Source organism: Symphodus melops, assembly GCF_947650265.1.
Source record: "Symphodus melops genome assembly, chromosome: 4".
Taxonomy (NCBI): Eukaryota; Metazoa; Chordata; class Actinopteri; order Labriformes; family Labridae; genus Symphodus; species Symphodus melops.
Genome location: NC_136694.1, coordinates 13,126,731 through 13,146,799, shown reverse-complemented (window position 1 = coordinate 13,146,799; position 20,069 = coordinate 13,126,731). Strand labels below are relative to the sequence as shown.

At 40.4% G+C, this 20,069-nt stretch overlaps 2 protein-coding genes across 3 annotated transcripts; one reads left to right on the top strand and one right to left on the bottom strand.

The window, feature by feature from the left end:
- Positions 1 to 1,810: 1,810 nt before the first annotated feature.
- On the bottom strand, positions 1,811 to 4,959 carry LOC306822954 (myb/SANT-like DNA-binding domain-containing protein 4). The gene is made up of 4 exons (XM_079342270.1): positions 4,664 to 4,959; positions 3,924 to 4,053; positions 3,735 to 3,748; positions 1,811 to 3,058 (listed from the first exon to the last, which is right to left on the bottom strand). The coding sequence occupies exons 1-4, from the start codon at positions 4,935 to 4,937 to the stop codon at positions 2,976 to 2,978; spliced, it is 501 nt and encodes a 166-aa protein (XP_079198396.1). The 5' UTR covers positions 4,938 to 4,959; the 3' UTR covers positions 1,811 to 2,975.
- Positions 4,921 to 19,679, top strand: stx18 (syntaxin 18). Of its 2 annotated transcripts, XM_079342266.1 has the most exons (12): positions 4,921 to 4,966; positions 5,286 to 5,584; positions 14,818 to 14,885; positions 15,862 to 15,977; positions 16,185 to 16,262; positions 16,391 to 16,457; positions 16,566 to 16,657; positions 17,430 to 17,521; positions 17,845 to 17,903; positions 18,315 to 18,384; positions 18,488 to 18,568; positions 18,667 to 19,679. In XM_079342266.1, exons 2-12 carry the CDS (start codon positions 5,366 to 5,368, stop codon positions 18,760 to 18,762), a joined length of 1,038 nt encoding a protein of 345 aa, XP_079198392.1. In that variant the 5' UTR covers positions 4,921 to 4,966; positions 5,286 to 5,365; the 3' UTR covers positions 18,763 to 19,679. The 2 variants fall into 2 exon arrangements, with proteins under 2 accessions (XP_079198392.1, XP_079198393.1); XM_079342267.1 differs by lacking the exon at positions 4,921 to 4,966 and having other exon boundaries at positions 5,417 to 5,584.
- The last annotated feature ends 390 nt before the right edge of the window (positions 19,680 to 20,069 follow it).

Here is a 20,069-nt window from a genome sequence, read left to right as displayed (position 1 = left end):
ATTAAGCTAACGTCAAACAGCCAGTAGATGAGTTCTGTGAAGATAAAGCAGCCAGGACTGACAGGTCTGATAATGGTCCAAACAAAGAGAAAGTGGAGATTAAGGGGTTCCTTTTCAGGCAGTTAAGTGGACTGCCCAGAGGACACTCCAAAACATGGCTCATCTGTCACGGACAGGAGGAATGGATACCATCACTGGCGCTTCATCAAGAGGACAGATAGTATCAAGGAATGTATGTCAAGAATGCTTAGTCTGCTAGAACATACTTGAGGTTTTCAGGACACCACCAGGATTTCACTTTATCTGCCTGTTTTCATTCCGTATCATTTATCAAAACCTCTAGCTGATATTCAAAATGTGAGGGTAAAACTAAAATGATTATGATAGGGGTAGTGTAAGGGCAGTTAGAAATACTGTATTAATAATAAACCAACAACGAGTGAAGTACAACAAAACAGAAACACACATTGTTAGAACAATATATCTCACCCAACCTGTGTCCAGGAGGTAGGTCACCTCTTAAGTTATCTGTCAGCTCTTGTATATAAATATGTGTTGTGACTGGTAGGGTATGAAAGCGATGATCAGAGGAGTATTAGTCAGCTAAAAGTTGTGGATAAATAGTCAAAGTTTTTGATAAACAGTCACAGTATTTGGTTCAAGTTATGGATACATGATTTCAGACGGAAAAAAAAAAACACTGTTAAAAGCAACAGTTTTGACAATGTCTAATGAATATAGTAGAAAAATATCTAGAATGAATATACAGTTATAGTCGGCTCGGCAAAATGTAATGGATAAAGATTTAGTTTGCCAAAAGTAACGAATAAACAGAGAAAATAGTACAGTTAAAATAGTTTTCTAAAAAGTAATAACATTTGAAAGGTTAGCCAAAGAATATTAATAGTTTATTTTAAGTTACATTTGAAAAATGTTATGAATGAACACTTGTCTTCATAAAGTGATCAGTCGAAATGAATAGCTTAAAGGAATATATTATGTTGAAATAGTCAGCCAAAGTTATAAATTGACATTTTAAAGCAGCTGTGGCGCAGTTGGTAGAGTCAGTGATCCCTCAACCGGAAGGTCCCGCTGCTTTGTCGGTGGGGTATGAATGTGTATTAATGGGACTAGATAATAGTAATGGATGTTTTACATAGGAACTTCTGCTGTCAGTGTGTGAAGTCAGAAGTCTATAAGAGTGCTATAAAGCGTAAGTCCATTTACCATAAATAAACATCTGGAATATTTAGCCAAGAGTAAATCAGGCCTATAAAGGGTTGTTGTTAGTTTGGCACTAATCTATTTATTCTAATAAAATGAAAGTGTTTTTCAAACACACAATTTATCCAACAGAAGTTTGGGACAGGTAAAGTTACTTGAGCTCACCTGAATGGGTAGTGGGTTTTGTGCTCTAGTAAAAAAAAAAAAAGCTGGTATTCTTTGAAACATCTTCAGATAACCCTAAGATCAGCTGTTGAAGTAACAGCTGGTCAGTCTTATTTATTGAGTCTGATACAGTATACATGTTGACACCAAACTTCATTAGTGTGTTTAATCCAATAAAAGTTTGGAATCTTCAGTCCTTTGTTACACTCCCACTATAAATACATAAATCATCATCTATGTAGGGATGCCTTTGAGTACCCATACCCCGAGTCCTGTAGAAGCTGCTTACCCTCAACAGTCAAAGAGAAAGTGAAAAGCTGATGTGGAGTTAATGCTGAAGAGGCAGAAAGTAGAGACAGTCCCAGCACTCAGCTGTAACACGGTCTGGCACAACACTAACAAAGGAAATGAGCAAACCACACAGCAAATAACAGACTTTAATTCAACACTCTGGGCCCCACTGCTTACATCTGGGTGCCAGGCTGCAGTCACTTACAAATAAACGGATTTATGAGAAATATTACACACAAATTTCTACATTTGTCTAGACAGCACATAATTGTACCTTTACTTACACTGGCAACACTAAGTTTAACTTGCATGAATATGTACAGTATATTTGTATATGTCAAACATTTATGGCTTCCAAATTCGCACTCAGGACTAAATGGCATGAATCAGCAAATAAACATCTCTCACAGTGTTAAACTTTTACAGTATACATGTGAGGGTTTCTGCCTTATAAACTAAAGTCAGTCACACTTCCTACAGAAAATAAATATGATTTCAAGAATTCAAGAACATAATTTTGTTGTAATTCTGCAAGGTCCATGGCATTCATTAGTGAAAGCTGTTCATGGTTATGTGAGATTCTGTTAAATGTCATTTCATAACCTGGAACTTGTACTTTCCTTCAGCTTTACTCATTGTATATAAATATCATGGATCTCAGCTTTTATGTAGATTGAATGATTGATTTTGAACAATGACTTTAAAGCAGCATAATGTATGATTTATCTACAAGACCAACTCTTGAGTCAACATATAAACATTAGCATGGTATTGAAACCTCTTTGTAATGAACATTTTTAAAATTACATCATTGTTGTGATTAGTCTCTATAATAGGAGGAGGCTCCAAACATAAGTTTCTAGATTTTTACTCCTACGAAACAATGTGTGCTGATGCCCTCTTGGCCAGGTCACCCTTGGGAGATCTTGATCTCAGTGGGTTAATTGCCTGGTTACATGAAAGATAAATACAATAAATAAACAGCAATAAATCTCTCACACTAAGTGTGCTTAGACTCTCTTGCTCACCCCTTGTGACAAGTGCAAAACAGAAAGTCTTATATCAAAATCTAGTTTTGCAATTGCAACATGGTGACCTGAAAAAAATACTTTAAAAAAATTACCTGTACAAGAATACTGACAACTGAAGCCAAGGAGAGGTTCATTACCTCATTCTACCGTTCACACATTAATACAAGTTGCATGATCTGCAGATGGATGGAGAGGGGCTCTTGATGCATCACTGCATATTAGCAGGTAACAAGTTTTTGCTCAGGTTTTTTAAAGGACTTTTTACTAAACCAACCCATCGCTTGATCCACACAATGTCTCTTTTTTCACATATGGAAGCCAATGAGGGATCTTCTTAGTGACCTGGCCTGCAAGTTGAGAGAAGTAGCATGTCACACCTGTTTGAAACCCAGTCAGCCAGGTGAGTTGGCTGTGACAAGAGTTGATGTACAAAGGCCTGCTTCAAATATTCTAAGTAAGTATATTTCAAAGTAAGTAGGTAATAAGTTCATTTGACAGTCAACTATAAAATTAGATTTCCCTATAGCAAAGAAAAACAGGTCTCAGACTTGATGCTACCAAATACTAGTTAGTTATTTGTTGAATTGTCACAGTTTACAGCAAATGCATACTGAACAGGTGCAAAGGTTTGTTTTCTACTACTCTCAGTACTTCAGTCCTTTGAAAGCTGCTCTTCCATACGCTTCTTTATCAGCTTTATTTTGAGAGTGTAATATTCCTCCTGCAGCTTTAAGACTGCATCTTGTCTTCTTAGCACACTCAATTCCAAATCCACTCGCTCTTGCAGAGTTGTGCAGTGTGCAGCTGGTGTCGAGGTAGAGCGGGGAGGATTTAGCTGTTCTGCAGAAGCGAAGCTAGCAGCACAAGGGGTGCTAAACTGCATTGGAAATGATTTAGGGATGTTACTAAAAAAAGTCATTTTTTGATCTACTGGAGATGTTGAAGGATCTGGATATGTAGGGAGCTGAAGCTGTGTGGGAGGATGTGCGTTTGTAAATGGTTCATCCATTGTGTGTTCATTACCATCTTCATCACTGCTGGGGGAGAAAAAATTGCCAGTGAATTTTGGTGTGAACTTTTATATTATCTTAACAAATAAAGGCAGCAAATGGCAGAAATAATATTTAATATTCATATTTTTAATTATTTATTGTATATTACCAAGGTCTACTTTGAGGTAGACGAGTAAAGCACAAATCAAACATGTATTACCTGTTTTGCCGAGTTTGCATCATCTCTGAAACTGAAGAGTCCTCTGTATCTTGTTGTAGCATGTTTGACAGGTTCATCACAGAAATAACAACTTGGGTCACAGTACTTAACTCTTCAAAAGACAGCCTTTCTGTAAATACAAAAAATGTAGTCGGTTAGAAAAATATAAAGATATATATTTAAAAGAAACTGAAAATCCTGATTTACTTATACATACCTTTTTTGGTAATTTTTAATCAAAAAGTATTTTTCTGCAATTATTTCCACATATCCACCAACCAACACAATTTGAAATACATCCAATCAGTCCTTTGTTTGTGGTCTGCATAAGTCTTACCAAGTCTTTCAAATTTTCTCAGTTTGTGACATCACAAGTTGGATGCTGGTAGGAAAATACCCTCCTCTCTCCTGGTATCTCCAACCATGGACTCCACCCCCTGTCTAGAGCAAATATTTTGTGCAGGTCCGCCATTTTTATTGTCTCTAAAGAGCAGTGATGTCTACTGGGAAAACTCAGGAGGGTCTCATTGCATTTAAAGAAATAACAAAACGGAGCTTTCTGAGAGAGCTGGTTTCTACAGGGTCATAAACCTCTTCTGGTGCTTGATTTATATTTTGACCATGCACAGCACAGATGTTTCATTCAGAGCACAGGGGAGTGTTTGAGGTGAAAAAAGGGTACATAATATGTCCCCTTTAAAATATTGTATTGTTGCTGACAAGCAGTAAAGGATCCTCACCTGTACCTGGTAGTTTTTTGTGTCGTTTAATCTCCTCCCTTGACTTTGCCAGCAAGTTTTCCCACTTTTTGTTACAGTCTGAAACTGTGCGCTGAATGTGTGGAAAAGCATCATTTATGGCTTGGGTTATTTCCTCCCATGCTTGTCTTTTATCCTGTAATGAAACTCCAGTGCTGCACTTCCCTCTAATTATTTCTTTCCGATCCTCCATTAACTGAGCAAGAAGAAGACACTCCTGGTCTGTCCAGTTGGGTCTTCGCTTCCTGCTGGACATCCCGTCAAGAAGTTGTTGGGGCATTTTTTGTTTGTTTCTAAGAAAGTACACAGATGAATAAGATTTTTATTATCTGTAAGAACTTTGCTCTTCAATACATTAAAGCAAATGCACACAATGCAGAAGATTTTACATAAATATTTTATTTAAAAGACGTGTAAGTGAAGCATGACGCCTCCAATTTAAGTGTTTTTAGACTTAAGTAATTATTTTTAAGAGGTTCTTTAAATTTAAACATTTCCCCTACCTGAAACTCAGACAAGGTGAAGAGTAGCTTGAGTTCAGGTCAGACACGTTCAGGATGTAAATACTATGAGGCGCAGTTCACGCTGTAGTAAATAATAATAGATAATACCTGATGAAGACCTTAAGGAAGAATGTAAGGCTTTATTCTCCGTCTGAGGGAAAATCCATGCGGTCGCAGGAAAATGACGTCCTCAAGTGGTGACGTGTCAGTTTGTTTACAGCGGTTCCTGCGCTGCAGCTGCACAGACATGGCTGTGGATATAACTTTACTTTTCAAAGCCAGCGTTAAGACAGTGAAAACCAGGAACAAGGCGATAGGAATAGGCTTCGACTCTACAAAAGATGAGATTTTCAGGAGGAGCAGACAGAGGGGCGGCTTCTCTCCGAAGGCGAAAGAAGTGGTGAGTGTGTCTGCAAGCTAACTGTGGCTAACTGTGCTAGCATCGACACACACTGTCTTTACAAGTTAAGACAGCTGAACAATATATATGTATATAACTATCACACATGCTGCTTCAGAAGAGCTGATGTGAGGGAAACTAATGAATGGACCATTGATTAATAAAATCGTTCATGGTTCATGTCAGAAAACATCTAGTTATTAAGTGTCAAGCACATACAATTCACATTAATGCATTGATTCTGCATCATCCAACAAACTTTCCGCACTTTTGTTATTATATAACTTAGAAGATATATTAAAGAGACTATTTTGGGGATATTATGGACAGATATCCGTAACTGCAGTGCAAACATTATGATCTCATATAGACATGATCAGGTTTGTTATAGTTTCATTTGCACTGTGTTGGCTGATACGGTGTTCGCTGTTTTAACGTTGTTTGTCTATTTCTTACTTTAATATTAATGAATGTGAGTCCTATCAGTGGGAAGAATACCACTTATTATTATAGACATAAGGTTTTAGGTCCCAAGACATGAGGTTTGAGGTCCCAAGATGATTCAATGGTCATGTGTCGGCTGTCCTTTCATTCACTTAATGCAGATTTGATCCAAAATGTAATCAATCAAAATCCAATCATAAGGTTTTGTGAGGACAACATTGGGATTTTGTCCTTTTCTATTCATTGCAAAAAACACTTTCACATCCCAAGACACGACGAATACTCCTCTATCATCTATATTGCATTAATAAGCACAGTTTTAAAAGCGTTTATTCAAAGCAGAACAATGACATTACTCAGAGAGTTAGAGCTTTATAAATATCTAAGTTGACGTCATGCCCTTCAAAAGAAGCTTTCTCAGAGCTGTTCTACTTTACAGCCGTCCTGCGTCCTTGTTTCACTGCAACATCCCTGGAATAATGTTAGACTTAAACTATATGCAGTCTGATTCTTATACATTATGTCTGTTTGTCTTTGAAAAGTGTCACAAGGTGCACACTGTTCTTGGAGGGCTTTGCATGTGGAATGGCCTTAGATTGTGTGTGGTGCTTTTCACTCAGCCTGTTTGTTGAGATCCATCTTATGTGAATCTATCATTACCGATTATACCTTTTTAAAATGAATATAGGCAGGCCTACACTTAATATCAGCCTGCTTCTGAAGACAGATCACTTGTAAAATGTCATCTACTGCACACACACACACACACACACACACACACACACAGACAGACAGACAGACAGACAGACAGACAGACAGACAGACAGACAGACAGACAGACAGACAGACACACACACACACACACACACACACACATACACACATACACACACACACACACACACACACACACAGAAATAGAGGTCCTGAAAGCTCTCATAGAAATTCAACTATTTTGACTTGAAGTTTGGTGGCGAGAGAACAGAAATGTTCAGACTCTGCCCGGTGTGGACAGTTCACAATAAGTGACTGCTTACTTGAGATGCAGACTGACAAAAGCTAAGTTCTTTAAAAAGGAAAACATTTTTCACATTGAGCTAAACTTGCCAGAATCAGTCTGTCTGAGCCCAGAATGTTACAGGTCTGAGTGTCACTGTTTCTAAAACACTGACAGGTCTGAATTGTAGGACGTGAACTGACCTGGAAAATGACCTGATGCGATGAAGACTTAAGACAGCCAAAAATAAATCGAACAGGCACTCAATCAGTCGTAGTAGAAGTAGTATTGTCAGTAAGAAAATTGTGATTTCAGAAATGCTGTTGAACATGTGAGCTTAGACACTTTCACATAGACCTCAATATAGTTGTGTAGTGTTCTGTTGAACCTCATGTCATGCAAAACGTATCTTAATTCGCTCAGAGAACTGCATTAAAAAAACAATCTCAAATGTTGTCTTTCATATTTGCCATAGCAGAATGATCCTTTGCAGTGAAGGCTCCCCTTTGTTTCACAGTTGTTGTTGTTGTAGACGAGAGCCTGAAGTGCTCGGCCTGACGTGAAATTCATGAACACGAACCTCTTCAAAGGCACCTTGAAGAACCACTTTACCTTTCCCGAGGGGAGTCGAGACTTTAACTTGTACCTGATGTCTCGAACCATCGACGTGAGCCCGCTCGCAGCAGCAGCTCCGCACAAGCAGCTTTTTGTTATGTTTGGTTACGTTTATATTAGAAATGGTGGTTTCATAAAAGCAGTGGTGCTGATTCAAAGAAACCTTAACCTGTCCTGTGGTGCGTGCCCTCTGCTCTCTCTCCCCCCCTCCCCCTCCCGCTGTCTCCCTCGCACTGCAGATGTAATCTCAAAGTATCTCGGTGAGGCAGCTCTTGTAGAAATTGAAATTGCAAGTTTGGAATGTCCTGACTGCTTACAGTTATGTTGCGGTTTTCAGACACAACTCGGCTCTCTATTCTTCTCGGTGCGGCCCGACAGAGGCAGCTTTTTTTTTTTTCTTTTTTTTTTTATACGAGACCCCTCTTCACATGTATGATTCCATAAACACGCTGCAATAACATTTTCTTTCGGCTTTCGAACAATTTCTTAGGGAAAGCCGATCCTCCCAAGAGCCAGTGATTAAAGGTGGAAGATCAAAACAGAGAAAATATTAAATTAGGTCCCCAGTAACAATGTTGACGGCCGGCACCCTAATGCACAACAGATGTGGGTGCCCTTCAAGACATGCAGAACTCTCCAAGTTCCCACTGAAGCGCCACAGAAATAGAAAGCAAACATCAAAGATGACAAACACACAGTGGTCCTGTGAGACTTTTTTTTTTTCCTCGCACAGAGCAGCTCGATGAGAAAGGAAATAGCTTCTTTCAAGGCGATGCAAAAAACCCCCCCCAAAAAAACGGCTTAATTGACTAATAAGAGGGCCAGTGTTTACAGGGTGGGGTTTGTTCAGGGGGAATCTTTTCCCTCATAGGGGTCTGTTTGGGGCGCTGTGATCTCCGTTTCACCGCTCACCTCCTCTCTCCCCACAGCATGCTGCCCTCCTCCAGTTTAAATGGAGGGGCTTACTTTAAAATTGGTAAATTGTGTGTAGAAAATAGCGCTCAGCTCCCCACTGTGCCTTTAGTATTGGTATTCCAAAATTGGCTTCTCGCAGTGTTTTCTTAGAAACCCCTGAAAATGTGGCCATCGGCCAGATCTCAGAAGAATGCTGAGCTTACCTTTGATAATATTCACATTTATATTCTCACATCTGTTTTTATTTGTTAAGACTGATCCAATTCCATAGTTTCTTAAATGCCTGATTTAAAGGCTATATCAACCTAATTCATGGAAGAAAATATTTCTCCCTGTAAAGTCTGTAATGGAACTGAATTCAAGTCTGGAAGGAGAGTTTTTGTGACACCATCGATGGTGTAATTCAAGTGAAAATGGAGACTATATTTTCAGATGTGTTGCTTGTGACATACAACATAAATACAATTCCAAAGTAGTAGGGGGTGGATATATACAGAGGACTATAATGGGGTGAACTCAACAGCACAATAAAAAAAAAAGAAAGAAGCAGATAATGTACACATGTGGTGTACAGTTACTGCAGCAGTGACATTTATGGTTTGTCATTAATGTCAACCATGTAGGGAATGAAAGTAGGCCTCAATCCTGAAATGTTATCAGTGAAGTAGTAAAGACACAATGCTACAGCTGATTTATGATTATGAATATTGTCAACATATCCTTCAGAGGTCCTCTTAATATTTCAGGAAAGAAACAAACCCGAGTTGTTTACTGGATTGGTGAAAAAAATAGAAAAACTCTCCGACCCACAAAAACTTTTTTTTCTCCTCAGAATGTTCTCTCATCAAGTCCCCACGTTGGCGCTCGGCTACGAAGCTGCTGGCACGCAGCTGTCGAAGCTGAGGCCGCTCGTCGTCGGCGCTCGGTCACGGGGAAGTGATTTGCAGGGATCACTCCTGAGATGAACGCGCTGCTAAACGGCCTCTTTACCAGTTGGCCTAATCTCTGCGATGTTTGCCCACAAAAGCCGGGCAAATTGAATTTCGAGACTTCTGCAGTCAGGCCAAAGCACAATCCTGACTCTGTTTCTCTGCGTGCAGCAACATGTCTGTGCATGATTCATGAAAATAAAAGCAGAAACTGTGGTGAAATCTGTTTTTGCAGATTTCTGCGCGACGCTAAATCACGGGCAGGCAGCAGATACTCTGTGGGATAAATGATTTGAGTGTAAGAAAAGAATTGTTGAGCCGGACAGACAAGGTTTATGGTAAACATTTAAAACATGTAAGAGGACTGAAGCAGCAGCTGTTGACACTTTTTGAAGAATGTGTCATCCCTTGTCAGAAGACAGTCGTACGTATTGTGTTCAGCAATCAGTGAAAGACTTCCAGTACAGAGGACAGCAGGCTGCATAGAAGACCGTGACACTGGAAAAAAACAACCCATGAAACTGCAACACATGTTTGAGTCTGTACTGAAAAACATTGTGCAGAAAGAGAGCACTGTTCATTTAGTTCAAGATGAAGATGCTTGTCCAATCAGACATGGGCTATTTATTATGCATCGTCATTTCACATTTATACGGAACGCTTCAAGTAAAACCAAAGCGGCTAATGTTGTTTAGCTAACAGTAAACATGTTGTTTATTTTTTCTGTTGTGGTCACCGTTTATGTGCAGCAGATGAAGGGGATTGTTGGAGACGTAGGTCAACGGAGACGGATTGTTTTCAGAGTCGAGCACAGTCTGTGAGCTGCGTCTCAGTTGCAGGTCTAACAAGGTTTGTTTCCATGTTTTTGTTTTTCTGAGACTGGAGATGGCAGATGATTTTTTTTATGATTTGTCATCCACGCAACTGGAATGGAACTTTTTGCACATCGTTTTTTTTTTGTTTGTTTGTTTTTTTATCTCCAGTCTTCATTACTTCAATCATTGATCTTCTTCAATGCTGAGACATGTATGGTTTTTTTCTAGTTGTGAATTTGAATTACTTGATCTATAAGCAATAATTACTGTCACAATAAAACAGCTGCAGATGGATTTTAAAAGTATCCCATCAATATACCAAGTTACCTTTCTCTACTAGCTCTTGTCCCATTAGTGTGAGCGCATGCAGGTTTACTCGTTGAAACAAACAAACGACAGGTGGAATTCATGAAGGTAGCAGTGCACACCCGGATGAAGTAAATACCGAGGTGTGCGGATGTGTCCTTTAGTGAACACAGAAAAATGACTGATTTCCTCATTTTCTGCACAGAGCTTTCCAAATGTGACGAGAATTTCAACAAATACAGCAGAAAAGTGAAATAAGTTTCCCTTTGGCTTCTTAAGAACATTTCTTTAAATTAAAAGTCAACATCGGGAGTGTTTTTTATTTATTTTAAGGTTTAGGTTTTGAAGGAGGTGTTCGCGCCACGTTCGCACCAGTGTTCATTTTCAGAAGTGAAAGAAAAAAGATAAGAAGTCCCCTTCTGCTTTTTACTTGTGATTTTGCATGGCTCCATTGGATTGTCTCCTGCTGATATCGTGGATTTAAGAAATGATATCCTCAGAACTATTTTTGAACTAACTTATATCAACCATCGGTTGTTCTGCCCTGAATCATGATCAATTCTAGATAAGAATCTATGATAACTTCTATGACTTAAATATTGTTCTTTATGTTTAGAGTTGGGGGGTTTTTACATCAAACTGCTGACCAGAAACAATCTAGTGGTCCACAAACATTTTCACATGTATGTAAATCTCGTTCACATCACTGACATACTACATTAAAACCCATACTGATCGTGCAGCTTTCCAGGACACGTCTACTGTTGTGGTTACAATAGAAATCTGACATAGAAACACCGGCATGCTGCAGAAAACTGATTCTTCTGGTGTGTTGTTGGATAAACGGAGTTAACCCTGTGCGCCTGAATTAATTAAAGTAGTATTAAAACATGTTTACATGTGTTTCTGCTTTCAAATAGATGCTAAATTAAGTTGAGAACGTTTATTTGAAAACAGCACATAAAATAGATATTACATAAAAACAGCACATAAATATTACATAAAAATAGCACATACATAGCACATCAAACGGATGTTGTTCTGTCTCCGATTGGTCCTATGACAAACTAATGCTTGCAAAAGTTTCCGAGGTATGTATTGAAAGTGCATCAACCGGCAGTGGAGGAATACGGACGCTATTTTGGCTGTATTTGGAGCGGAAGCGTTTTGATGCAAATTCGCAACAGTAGGCGTCAAGGGGTTAAAGGAAGTGTCGGAATACATCATGAACAGATTTTAAGACAACATGACGTGAAAGGAAAAAGGTCTTGTGAGAATTACATTGCATGAGACGATAACATAATGCTCGCTTTACAAACCTGACACCAAACTCTTAAACAGTGTCTCAGTCTTCATTTATCTGTTTTGTTCTCACAGATTTCTGTCAGGTTGACGTGACAGACGCACAATGGCATTGATCTTTTCCGAACCGTCTCCAAAAAAAAAAAAAAGTAAATGTGAAAGACCCTGCTCAGAGAAAGTCCTCAAAGTTCCTTTTGAAGGTGCTTGATGTTGTTTACAGAGCTGACTAACATGTTCAAACTGCAAATAGCAAAATACTAAAGTGATTAGAGAGTCAGATATAAACAAGATAATAAAACCAACATGCGGCAGAGTCTTCCTCGATGAAGCATCCTCTCTGTGTCAGAGCTTCGTTCCTAAACACAGCCCGGCGTGGCGTCAGCGGGGATGGCCCGGGGTCAGGACTCGCAGTCAGGGACTTATATCAAAGCAGGGCAGTCATCATCAAATTCTGTCAGGTACCTGGATTTAACAAAACAAAGAGCACTCCAAGCTCTTTAGAAATCTGCTGCCTAAGCCCTATTTTCGCTTTTCTTCCTCATAATAATCCCCCCTGATGGTTTGTTTGGGCTCAACCGGGGCTGGAGGGAAGCAAGGGGAAGGAGAAAGTGAGGAGGTAAAGTGGGGGTCTTTGATGATGACGAGATTAGATGTAGCCCGGCAGACTGTCTCCTTCTGCCTTTTCGCTGCGAGCTCTGCCTCACACACACACCTATAGAAACTGCACATAAACACACACACACACACACGTATGTCCGTTGAGCTGCATGCACAAGGCCACCCCCTTCCTCATTGTTGAGGAATTACTTGCTCTTTAGGGTCTTACGTTACAAGAGCAATTGATCCCCCTGACCCCCTGCAAACCCTTGAGGTTGTGCTGGGAATCTGAGCTCCAATGTATACACACAGGAGGCAGCTCAACCCCCAGAGCAGCACTCTTGACACTCCCCGGCACCCCTGCAACACACACACACACACACACACACACACACACACACACACACACACACACACACACACACACACACACACACACACACACACACACACACACACACACACACACACATACACACACATACACACACACCTCCGGTCTAAGTGTCCGTTCCCTCTGCTAAGGATGTAGCACTGCCTGCTGGTGAAAAAAAAGCAGTACCATGGACAGAGTTCTGCGCCATCAGTACATGAATAAAAGGCTGCAGCCAAGCACCAATTGCAAGCAGAAAATATAATTTAACCTCGAAGATAAACTGGCGAGGCCACATGAGAGCTTGTATTTTCCACTTTATGAACTTCGGTAACTCAGAAATGTGTTTCATGGTCTTTTTTTGGAGCTCTATCAACCACCAGCTTAGAGAGAGAGAGAGAGGAGGCAGAAGCTGAGTGAGATCGCAGGGTGACGACTGCTCAGCGGGCAGGATCAACATTTAACATCCTCCAACGAACAAGATAGATAAAGAGAAACGTCAAAGACACAATCAGGGTCCAAGTTTCATGTTCAATGTTGAGATTTTCAGCCAGTTGCCAAAAGTATTCTGTTCTCTGTTTACAGCACATTAAAGAAAATACATCTGAGAACCTGCAGCTGGTGAGGTTTTTAATTCTTTCCAACCAACACAATAAACGTGACCCACAGCTTTTCTCTCAATAGTTTCATGGCTGTAGTTTTGGACTCTTGCAGGAGCTCCTTCAGTGACTGAGAGGCGACAACACGGACAATGTTTTGGAAGACTTTGAACCATAAAGAAAGGTTCTTTTCTCCCACCAAGCCCCTCTAAGCTCAACCGCTCCGAACAACCATTAACTCTTGACCTCAAATAATTATATTATTACAGGGGTCGGCTTGCTTTAACAGCCCTCGCTGTGAGCCTGCGCTCCCACAAGCAGCGTCAGACGTCACTGAATCAGCCCTTAAACCAAAGAAGGAGCTCTTGGTTTCTAACAAATTGCTCTGCTCTTGTTTACCCTGACACCTTCTCTTCTGCTTTTGAAGCACTTTTCATTGCTCAGATGTCAGCTCAAATGAAACACGGCCTCAGGTCACCGCGGCGCTCAGTCTGAATGTTTAGAGACGTTATTAGACGGCTGGTGCCGGGTTACCTCTCTCGCACCAAGGCAATTTGATAATTGAGGTTGTTAGAGCGGGAAAGCTGAAGGCCGAAGACAGCGTGGTTATGCTGTGAAAATAATCTCCCACACTCGGAGGTCACTGTCACAGTCAGACTCATTGTGTCACTTTTCAATCCTCAGCTTGTCTCGCTTCTGTCCTTAGTCGTGTGTGTGTGTGTGTGTGTTCACACCCACTTTGAACCTGCCAACACAGCTCTGTGCACAGGGAAGCAATCTGCCTTTTTTTTATTTATTTTTTTTTTTATATTTGACCGAATTACAGGAGCAAACATTGGATTGAAGCGAGTTTCCTCTGGTTTCCCTTTGCACACACACACTTGGACATTTTCTTGGAGATAAATAGCAACACATCATGAATTTAAAGCTTATTAGAAATGGCTCTGTCAGTTCTCTGTGTGCAGACGTTCACGGCTTTATTTATGAGAGCCGTTTGACGAGGAAATTGCACGTTTGATTCTTGTATTTCCGTGACTCGATGAATCATCGGGAGCAAATATTTTGCATTCTACAGAGATAGACAGACGTTGGTCGCCTGTCAAATCCAATAAATACAAAATAAATTATACATTTACTCTGGCGCGGTCTGAATGTCGTCTGGTCAAAATAGTTTCCTGGTACATGTCTATAAAAAACCTCTCATTTAAGCTGTGTTGACATGCTTGACACTTCTAATGGTGCAGCTGAGACGCAGCTTTTAAAGAGACTCCTCATTGACACGAGCTAAAACAGTCAAGTAATGCTTCTTCTTCTTCCTTTTTTTTTTCTTCTTTTTGGCAGATCACAAACATCACCAAACTCAAGGACTTTCTGCTACAGCACAGGAAAGATTATGTGAGCGCCGGAAGGTAAGTCCTCTCTACACACTCCCAGTAATCAATAAGAAGCTGCAGTCAAACTTCACGAGGCTGCAGGGGGAGACGCCAACACTTTGGCTTGAACTAAATTTTCGAGCAGGTCAGAAGTCAGAGCTACTTGAACGTCCCCTCAGATCTGTCTGCAGTGTGTGTGTGTGTGTGTGTGTGTGTGTGTGTGTGTGTGTGTGTGTGTGTGTGTGTGTGCTGGCACGGCAGCGAGTAGGGTGGTCTGCAGCGGCAGGCTCCAGTCTAATTGTCTGGAATAATTGAGCTGCAACCAAGTGAAGAACAAATCACGCCCTGGGACTAATCCAGGCCTTCCTCCCTTCAAGGCCCCCTCTGTGTTTGGTAGGTGTGGGTGTGTGGACGAGCCTCTTGTTTTGTTAGGATTGTTGATAAAGTCTGAACAGAACACATTAACTGAACATTAAGATGGAGTTGGTTGGAGTGAAGCCCTATTTAGTGGTGGGAAAATCCATCAAGAAGCCATCGAGCCTGTGTTTGCCAGTCTCTGGAAGGTTCCCCTCTTTTATTATTTTTAACAACTTTTGATTATTGTGAAAACACTTTTTTAAATCTCTATAGAAGTAGAGTGGATGGCTATCTAGCATCTATTGATTGCTCCCTCATCCTGCCCATAGCACCTTGTTGTATTGAACAGCCCTTCAGTATTCTCCACTAAGGACCCGGTGCCCTCGTGTGATACAGCTCGATTGTGTTTCTGCATCTCTCGCGTAAAAATTACATCATATCCATCATCACCAGCCCTCTGTTCTCTAAGATGAGAGGCTTTATGTCTTAGACGTCCACCAGGGGGAAACATTGAGTCACTACAACAGCAATGTAGTGAAGCTTGAATTAATTGTGAAGCACTCTGAAATCTTGTGTATGCACAAAAGTCGAAAATATAAATGTTAAGGAGCTACACAGCATTCAGACATATAGTGATTTGTTTTGTGTTTCAAAGTCTCATCTCTTCAGATCTTACCCGAATGACGGACAATGAGCGAGACCAGATTGACCAGGATGCTCAGATCTTCATGAGGACTTGTTCTGAGGCCATCAAGCAGCTTCGCAACGAAGGTATGTGCCTGTTTGACTGTTATTTCACACATACAAAGTGCTCGCAGGTGCTGCTAGCTTGCATTATACTGCAAACATTAAGGATATGAGTTTGAGATTTTAAGGAATCGTGTTGACTGTCAGGACATACAGTAAGCAGGAAGTTGAGAGGTCATGTGATGTGTGTGAACCGGGAGTGTTTGTCTTTAATGAATGATTGTTTTACAGCCGAGAAGCAGGTGACATCCACACAGATCAAGGAGCACAGGGGGGCCGTGCTGGACCTCATAGAAATGTATCTGAGAGGTGAGGTCAGACAAGTCACTACGAATCAGGAAGCGCATGTCGTACAGTATGAACACTCGTGACAGAGCTGTGTATTTCAGAAAACAGGGAAGCTTCATCTCATCGTGTGTGTTTTGATTGCTTTTCAGGAGTGTGTAAGCTGTACTCAGAGCAGAGAGCAATCAGGGTCAAGAGAACGGTGGACAAGAAGAGGCTGTATGTATTAAGTCTAAAGCCTTTTTAAGTGCCTCACATCTCTCGTAAAATATATTAGTACTCAGTGTCATTTTGTGGTGGGCCTGACCGTATGATCTGTGGCTTCAGGTCCAGACTTGCACCCGAGCACCACAGCCGGGTGGAGAAAAAACCAGAGCTTGAGCCCACAGAGGAAAAGACAGTCAAGGAGGAAAGTTCTGGTAAGTTCGAGAGTCCCCTCACACACTGGATACTCAAACTGTGGTGACACAAGGAAACTTCAAGTGTATTCACATATTCTTTCTTATAAGCTGTGCCATGTAACCATGATTACAAACATGGATTAGCCGTCTGTACTGCTTAAAATGTGTTTTATCAGCCATTCTGTGATTTATGGCAACTGCTTTGTTAAAAAAAAACAATGTAGTTGTATTTCTACAAGTTAATGTAATCTAAACAATCATGCTGTGAAAATTGTAATATTTAGGGAAACATTTCACACTGAGACAGATATCATGACGATAGCATGACACTGATGTGCTGAAATATTGTATGCATGGCATTTGGACTTGTAATTATCTCCAGTTAAAGAGCAGTAAGCAGCGAATTAGTTTAGCTGTTTATTGTCACTTTGCAACTGAACCTCTCAGACGTTGAAAATATTTCTGACTTACTTGGAGAAGCCCTTTGACTTTCTTATCCGTCCGTATGAGTTGTTGCTTTATTAAGCCCCACTGAGCAAGCACAGCCAAGGTGCTACATGAGTTATATTTGAAGATACAATCACACACCTACTGTTCTTGTTACATCTGTCTTCTTTCCTGCTTCGTTATTTCAAACATATCCAAAAAAAACAGATCGAACTGGATGAGTGGTGTATTTTTACTTTCAAAGGAGAATCAGCAGCAAGTGACTGAGATAAAGAAAGAGACTGGCCAAATGGGAATAGTCGTGAAGACACTCACTAAAAATGGTCTGTTTTCTCTCCTGTAGAGAAGAGTGTGTCCGAGGTCCTGGACAACAGAGTCAACCTGTGGGAGGAAGGTCGAGTGGAGGACGAGCTGTCTCCCGAGGAGATCCAGATGGTACAGCGCCTCTAACAGCATTATTTCATCTTTACGTCACAGTGTATCTGTAGATTTCTATGCTTTTCTAAACAATGCAGAGCGACGAAGTTAACGGTGTTAAACTGATGAGGAGTTTTTTTTTGCTATATAATTATGTTGAAAAGGTCCAATTGAGATTAACGTGAGTTATTTGTAATTTATAAATACCTCTCATTGAGTCGAGTATATGCTCACAAAAAAACAATTAAATCCGCTCAGTATTTCTGCTTAATAGCAGCATATCCAAACGTCTGCTGACATTGTTACATCACACTACCATTTTTGATCGTGTTTGTGTTTAGTTTGAGCAGGAGAACCAGAGGTTGGTGAGTGAGATGAACAGTCTGGTGGATGAAGTCAGGTGAGCCACACTGAGCACATACCTTACTCTCCTTTTTGTCAGGGCTTTTATATTTCTGCTCTTAGCAGGGGTTGTCTGTGATTTCATATTTATTTACACATCAGTGGCATGAAAGTGATTATTATTTTAAGAGGGTCTTTAGAGTGAATGTTTTACACAATGCTACATCCTGCAATTAAATAACAAAAAATGACAGGAAATGCCAGGTGAAGGGAGACAATAATTATGTTTAAAAAAAACACATCCTGTTTTGGCTTGGAAGCAAAAGAAAATGAGTGATATGCTTTTAACAGATGTTCCTTTGGTAGAAATAACCAAACATCAAGCTTCTCTGCTATTATCAGTTATTACCCAAGAGGCAAAAAAAAAATCATAAGACATTTAGTGATTTGCTTTTTGTTTGCCCCTTAGGCAAATCGAGGGTAAAGTGGTGGAGATCTCTCGGCTGCAGGAGATTTTTGCAGAGAAAGTCTTACACCAGGTGAGCTTAATTCTTTTAGTTTAGTTCACCTGGTTGCTTAAATGCCAAACCAGAGCTCAAATGGAGAACTTGAACTCATTCTCTATCTTACTTTCTATTGCAGGAGAAAGAGATAGACAGTATTCATCAGCTGGTGGTGGGTGCTACAGAAAATGTGAAAGAAGGCAATGAGGACATACGGGAGGTAAAACTCACACATTCTTTATATGCTCTTCATCCTGCCTTGGGTTGGTGTGAATAAGTCTTATCTGTAAAATGTGTTTCCTTTACTTCTCTCACAAGGCGATTAAAAACAACGCTGGCTTCCGGGTTTGGATCCTGTTCTTCCTTGTCATGTGCTCTTTCTCTCTTCTCTTCCTGGACTGGTATGACAGCTAACACCACAAGTGTGGCAGTGGCTATACGACAGGAAAGTGAGTGACTCCGGCACATACAGAAGCATTGGACAAAACTGAGACTGAATGTACAGACTATGGAGCTTGACCTGCTGTAAAAAGTCAAAAGTGTTCCTCGTGAAGATCATGAAGAAGATCCTGCCTTCAAGTGGAGCTCAGTCGTTCATTCTTCCCTGATGCTAATTGTTTATCTTTAATGTTTAAAGCACTTCTATGGAGGCAAGCTTTGTATTGAGCACATTGTCCGCTTTGTGTGTGTGTGTATGTCATCCTTCACCACTACTGTTCTTTTTTTTTTTTTTTTTTTTAGCAAGAGGAAACAAACATAATAACAATAATCTTTATCTGTCTATTCCTTATATGAAGAATGTGCTACTTTTTGATCCAGCAGATGTTGCCCTTGAGCACCAGCACTAAACCAAAACAAACTGCTGTTTGGCGACACCTCCGCTGTTCTGAAGCTTCTGCTCTCCTCCAGCGGAACACCTTCAGCCCCTCGCCACTCGCATCTGCATGAAGAACTTATCAATTAGTATGCACACTTAAGCAGAACTGCAATTGTCTGTAGCCTGTCTATTTGTGCTAGCAGGCTAATGTTAGCGCTGTTTGGTTAACCGATAACTCCACATTGCATATAAAGTAAAGTGTTGCACATTCTGTCTTTAAGGAAGAAACTAGAGGAATAACTAAATGAAATGGCATTTCACTGAACTCCTTATTTGAACTATTTAATGAGATAATAAACCTGTCCCTCAATGGCATGCCATGAATACGTCACCATTAAATGCTGAGAATATGTTGCCTTTTTGCAGCAGAACCATTTATTTGATATTACTTACATCCTACTGTAGCTGCACCGAGACATTACACACTAGTAAAACTTATCAGTTCTCACGCTTACATTCTTTACTGTTTTTTTATGGTTGTTGACATTGCAGACACACATCTGCAGAGTTAGCATGTTCTCTCTCTGCTTGTGTGGGTTCCCTCAAAACACTCGGGGTTCCCTCAGTGTATTTACAGGGTCAGAAAGGTGTTATTTAGGGGTAGATCTTTAAACCCAGAACTAAATTAGGACCCTGGTTCCTGCTGTCGAAATGCAGAGTTCCTCAAAAGGTCCCTAGTTCTGGGGGATAGTTTGTCCGGTTTAAAGGGGGTTTCTGGCAAGCTTTGGGATCACATCAAGATCCCCAAAAATTAGTCCATCTTGGTTAATGTCAGCTTGACATGAGAGGCTGAAGACAAGATTTTATTCCCACAATCTCTTCATATTTCTTTATATTTTATTTT